This window comes from Apaloderma vittatum, unplaced genomic scaffold, assembly GCF_000703405.1.
Source record: "Apaloderma vittatum isolate BGI_N311 unplaced genomic scaffold, ASM70340v1 scaffold33510, whole genome shotgun sequence".
NCBI classification, from domain to species: Eukaryota; Metazoa; Chordata; class Aves; order Trogoniformes; family Trogonidae; genus Apaloderma; species Apaloderma vittatum.
Window position 1 is genome coordinate 1 of NW_009693416.1, and position 5,901 is coordinate 5,901.

Below are 5,901 nucleotides of genomic sequence, written 5' to 3' on the forward strand. Positions count from 1 at the left end.
CTAGCAAAAAAAAAAAATTTAAAAAAATCAAAAAGCCCCCCCGCTGCCAGAGGTGTCGGTAAGGGAGATTTGGGCGGCTGTGTCTCTTTCAACGGAATTAATTTGGTGCGGGTCGTTCATCCCGGGCGGGGGACCTGAGTGTGTTTGCATGAGAGCCGTCCCGCTGGGGAGAGGCTCCGGGAGATGCCCCCGGGGTAGGGGAAGCGTATGAAAGAAGGGCAAATGGAACAAGCAAACACACACACACACAGAGGAGAAAACAAATAAAAAATCGTTATGCTGGAATGATACGGAACTGAAATCGGGAGGAGCAGAAGCGATCGCCACCCGTTCCGCGGCGCAGCTCGGGCACGCCGTGCTGCCGACTTGGGTTCGTGGTCACCGGGCGCGGAGGTAAGGGAGAAGGATACAGAGCGACGTCGGAGGGGAAGAGTCTCTGAGGATATTTGAGGTGTAAGGCACAAGCGAAGCGGAAAGTAGCATTTCACTGCGATGCCTTAAAACTGTAGAGCCAGGGAGGACAATTCTGTACCCCGATGTGTAGCAGAAAAGATGTCAAAAACCGAATATCTGACGGATTTCTCTTTTCCCCACCATGGTCTAGGAGTGGGGTTTGCAACACGGCAGGTGGGGAATGTGACTAAACCCACTGTGATTATCAGCAGCGAGGGAGACAAAGTAGTGATCAGGACGCAGAGCACTTTCAAAAACACAGAAATCAGCTTTAAACTTGGAGAGGAATTTGATGAAACTACCCCCGATGATAGAAACTGCAAAGTAAGTGTCACTGCAGTGGCTTCTTTTTTCTCCTCCCCACCCCCGCGGCTGTATTTTTGGTAGAGTCAAAGGAAAACATGTAACTTCTGTTACTGCCGGTTGCAGCACTGTGAAGGACAGCAAAAAAAAAACCCAAACCAACAAAATTGCATCTTACTTGCCCCCTTGTGCCATGCCGTGTCTGAAGCAATGCATTACGTCACCAGCCCCCTGTCTACCTTCCAGTGCCGCGAAGTTAACTTCTCACTTTTCATTCAGTCCAAATAACATCTGGTGTAAATTCTTCCAGTCGAAATGCTTTCTTCCCTGTGTCTTTGGGGGCTTAACATAAAAGTTCTCCCAAGGCACGTCTGAAACAGTGGTTCTTGTGAGACTGGAGCTCCAAAGAAACAACTTTTTTGATCCTTTGATACAAACAAGCATTGCATGGAGTTCATGCTTAAAACGAGCATGATTCATGGGCTTGGCTTTAAAGTGACTGGGACTACTTTATCATTCTAGATCCACATCCATCTATTGAAGGGAATTCAATAGAATACTGCATGCTGAATGTGTGAGCAGAATGCCAAACACCCCAAATAAATTAATGTCTTTGTGTTTCTTGGTATCTCACAGTCTGTTGTGACCTTGGATGGAGACAAGCTAGTGCATGTACAGAAGTGGGACGGCAAAGAGACAAACTTTGTGAGAGAAATAAAAGACGGCAAAATGGTAATGGTAAGTATAAAGCTCATTGAGCATTCACATACACTGGTAATGTTCTTCACTTGCATTTACCTCTCAAGCTTTATGAAGCATTATTTATACACAAACTCTTAAACTAATTGATGGGGAAAGCCAGCAGAGATTTTTCAAATATTTATTTTGTGTTGTTTTGAATCTTGTTTTACTGACAACTAAAAAATTGCCAGCATTTTAGGCAGGCCAGCCTGTGGGTTTTCAGTGTGTATGCTCTTTCAAGAGTTTGTGTAAATGCTGAAGGAAGAAGAAAAAAAAGTCATAGTCAGCTGGAAAAGATACAGAGCTCATGATTACTGAGGCAATGATCTGTTCCCTGTGCTAATTTAGACTTCTTTAAAAACTTGTTTTATATATGCATGCATAAATAATATTCAGTTACACAGAACAAGTATTTCCCTAGGAAAATAAAATTTTGATATTGCAGGAGGTAATAGCATTTTCATATTCAATAATAAAGAGTTCACTCCTATCATGTTAAAAACTACAATAAACAGCAATTGTGTGAAGAAAGGTCTTGTTTTAAATTCACATTCTTCTCCTGACTTTTCAGGAACAGGTGGGTGGGGTGAATAAATGGTGCAAATTACGATATCTAGTGTCCACGGTGGCACTTCTCTTGCTTATTATTGGCACAGGCATGTAACTTTCAAAAATAAATCCCTTCAGCTACACTAATTTATGTGACTCGGTGGCTGGAGAAAACCAGTTAGCTAGTGTTCTAAATACTTCAGAGAGTATCTGTATGGATGGAGGCTTCCAAATAATTAAAACATTAAAGCATACAGTCAGTGCAACACAATGTGACAAGAAATTCAAGGGGAAATACCTGCTTTGTTTTTGGAAACAGCTACACGCATATACAGAAAAGCTTCTCCTTTGGAATTTGAACACAGTGAGATGCCCTCTTTCATTGGCATCAGGAAATAACTCCAAAAATCACACATCAGTAGTTCTAGATACATAAGTGCACAGAATGTATTTATTTTTAATACAAGGTTCTCCTTAAGCATATGCTTATGCATAATAGTATCATCATGGCTAGGCTTCACAAATGAAGATATGGGAAGGACTCTACCCACACTTGCTACTTGCTACTATTATGCTTACGCATAATAGTATAGAATATGGGTATAGAGGATTTAGATTTTTAGATGACACATCTTGCAGTGTGATCATCTTTGGGAAAATCAGTGTTAAGTCTATATTAAAATAATGCTATATTTAGGAAATTACATTAATGAAAATTACAATTTGTGAAAATTAGAAAAATTAAACAGCCTGACTTCAGTTGTCTTGTGAATGTGCGTTATGTGCTTCTTGGGTTTGAAAGTGAGGAGAAAGTTACGTTTTTTATGGGATCTATAAGGTTTTGCGTTTTCTTAATTTAAAATATCAATAATCTAGACCACTTTGTTTTACTATAAATTGCATAATATAAACCTATCTTGCTCTAGCATGAACTTGTGAATATTTGCTAAGTCATTACAGAAAATGACATGTCTGTCTTTTCCTTGAACTTGCAGACTCTCACCTTTGGTGATGTGGTTGCTGTTCGTCACTATGAGAAAGCGTAGAGTTTACCTGAGATGTTGCTTCTCCTGGATGGATTAATGTACCGTCCATAATCGAACGTAGATAAAATGCACATCACTGGCATGAAAAGTCAATTAAAGAGTGGAGGGGTGGGGAAGGGGAGGGGGATGTTCTTCTGGAAAAAAAACCCACACAAAACAACTTTATGCCATCAAATTGGCAACCTTGTGCTGTATAGTGAAACAGGTTAAACTTGGCATTAAATTTCTGAAACACTTGCCTCCCTTTTTTTTTTTTTACAGTAAATGGAACATATTTGAATTGTTTTGGAATGCAGATCAAACAAATTAAAAAGTTTTTTAAACCTGTGCTCCTTTTGCATTGCGTCAGCTAATATTAAAGTGTTGTGGAGGGAGTTGTTGAAAAGTTCCCTTATTGTGAGTTAACAACAGACTAGATGATTTCTTGCGGTCTCTTCCAACTATGATGCTGTGAAAGTATGTGCAGTGCACAAAACTGCAGCAGCCTCTTTATGTGGTGTAGAGTACATGGAGGACAAAAAATTGCCTTCACTCCAGTGGCTTCTTTTTGCTGGAGAAATCTAAAGCCCCTGTCTTTATGTACATAGGCAGAGAAGTGAGAGGCTCAAGCCAGTTTCAGCTCCTCTCTTTGCTGGGAATTTGTTTCCCAGTAAATGCTAACGTCAGTAGGTAGACAGCCTTTGGTGTCAGGGGGGAACCTGTAGTTGAGGTTTTAGTAGTTATGAGAGGTTTTCATTTCTTTAGGGTTTTTTTTGTTGGTTTGTTTTTTTTTTTTGCTAATATACAAAAGACTGAAGTAAATCAAAGTGCCAAGATTGAAATGTTTCACAGAGCAGGAGGAAGAGACCAACATCGTAACAGGCAGGACCAGGGAAACCTAAAGTACAAACCTTATCTTTCATCAGTCTCCACAGGGTTGGGAGGAAAATAGTACGAGACAAACCTTCTGAGATTCCCTGAGTGAGCTGCAGTTTCAGAGCTGGTATGTACAGGAGACAACGATTTGCACTGTGAGCAATTTAAAATAAAATGAAATAAAATGCTGCTTAAAAAGAGATAAATTAAAACCTTATTTTCCTGAAGGGCATTTCCCTAAAAGCCCAAGGTGGGAAAAACTGCCTTACACTTCAGATTAGGAAAATTGAAACAGGTTACTGGCAGCATGGGGGAGGTCATTTGGAGAGTCCATGCCTTCTCACCCACTGACTCGGTGGACCAGATAGAGATGTAGCTGCCTACAACCCTTCAAACAAATGGACCGTTGAGCTGTGGCTTTAGCTGGTCAGTCCTCTGGGAGGGGAGGGGAAGGTGTGGCTGCAAAGGGAGGTGTGGGAGGGGAGTCCTGCAAAACTTCCCGGGTCTAGCACTGCACCCTACTGTCCTTCAGATCTGCTACATGGTATCGTGGGAAGTGGCTTCTTGCTTTCTTGGATAACAGCTAGGATAACGGGGCCAGCTCATCTCATAAAAATTCAGGACTAACTGGCACCTAACCAACACAAATACAAAATTTAATGCTGTTAGATTTGCTTTTTCACAAGCTGCCTGAAAGGAACGTTCAAGTCTGTTTTTTCTTGTGGAGACCACTAGAAGTCCTTAATTATGAACTATTATAAATAGTGGTGGGCATTGGTCATTTTTAAAATCTAGGAGCTAACTTTTTTTCATCAGAGAAATGAAAAGTAGAACTCATTCCAGTGGTATGGGGAAGTGCAGTCTCTGTTTTGGGCTGCTTCAGCCTTGTGCCCTTCACTTCTATTAGCTCGCTGAATCTGCTGCTTCAGAACCTCGTGCTGCTTTCATCTGTCTCCCTTCTGCTGCCGCCTCTTTGCCTGTGGGTGCATTTGCCATATGACTGCCCTTCCCAGCCAACCCCTCTCAGAAGGGTGGAAGCAGCTGCTTTTCCTCCATCACTGGTGAAAACACACTTGGGTCCCCAGTACCGGCATTAATCCTCACAACAAGTGATTTGGGGACATCACAAACTAAAATAAGGTTTTTATTAAATATGAGGAAAGGAATGCTGAGACAGACTGTTAAGACTTGGTTTACAAATAAACCCTGAATGGAAAATATTTTACATTTACAGTTGCTCGTAAGCAAAATGCACTTTTCCCTATCAGTCTATAAGTTCTGTAATTCACATGAAACCAGCATGAAGCTTACTGGTGAAGCCTCTTGCTATTCTAAAGATAAGCAATATTAATGACTAACAAGGGCAAGAAGAGTGGAGAAGTGCTCCCTGTGGCACCAGAGAAGTGAGGAAAATACCAACACACAGGACTTCCAGCTGCTGGCAAAACATCTTTGCAAAGCGCTGGAAAACAAATAGAATGGCACAATGAGCAACGGGACGTTTGGGAGCAGCCACTGGATCCAGGACATCCTAAAACTGACTGACGCTGCGTCCTCTTCCTCACCCAGAGCAACTGACTCCAGCAATGAACAGCAGCGCCTCTACCATAAAGCCTTAGCAATGGAGACACAACACACTTCAGTGGTTTCCTTAAGTCCTATTAAAAGTGTATTTGACAGCGTATTTCATGAGCTTTAAAAAATGAAGTAATTTAAAGCACATTAAGCAACCAGGATCCGTTTTTACATGTATACTGTGAGAAACCTCCTTTCCAAAAGATGCTCAAGGCTCCCGTGAGGGGTCTGGGCGCTCTCTGCTCACAGCAGGGCCTGGCCTTGCCCACGGGCTGGCACCACAGCCCGGCCGGGCCCGCAGGCAGCAGCGCAGCTCCTCCGAGGTGTCTCATGCCCGGACCGGGCCACAGCTGGCTCCAGGCGGGGAGGAGGACTTCCA

The 5,901-nt window shown here is 42.3% G+C and overlaps 1 protein-coding gene across 1 annotated transcript; it reads left to right on the plus strand.

Moving 5' to 3' along the window:
- The first annotated feature begins 552 nt into the window (after positions 1-552).
- FABP7 (fatty acid binding protein 7, brain) lies at positions 553-3,192 on the plus strand. The gene is made up of 3 exons (XM_009878951.1): positions 553-777; positions 1,393-1,494; positions 3,042-3,192. Exons 1-3 carry the CDS (start codon positions 553-555, stop codon positions 3,090-3,092), a joined length of 378 nt encoding a protein of 125 aa, XP_009877253.1. The 3' UTR covers positions 3,093-3,192.
- Positions 3,193-5,901: the final 2,709 nt, after the last annotated feature.

Excerpts from the sequence above, each read along its gene's own strand:
- FABP7 (XM_009878951.1), top strand. The coding sequence starts at position 553 with ATGTCAAAAACCGAATATCTGACGGATTTCTCTTTTCCCCACCATGGT. Across the intron at positions 778-1,392 it reads CCGATGATAGAAACTGCAAA|TCTGTTGTGACCTTGGATGG; the intron begins GTAAGTGTCACT and ends GGTATCTCACAG. Across the intron at positions 1,495-3,041 it reads AAGACGGCAAAATGGTAATG|ACTCTCACCTTTGGTGATGT; the intron begins GTAAGTATAAAG and ends TTGAACTTGCAG.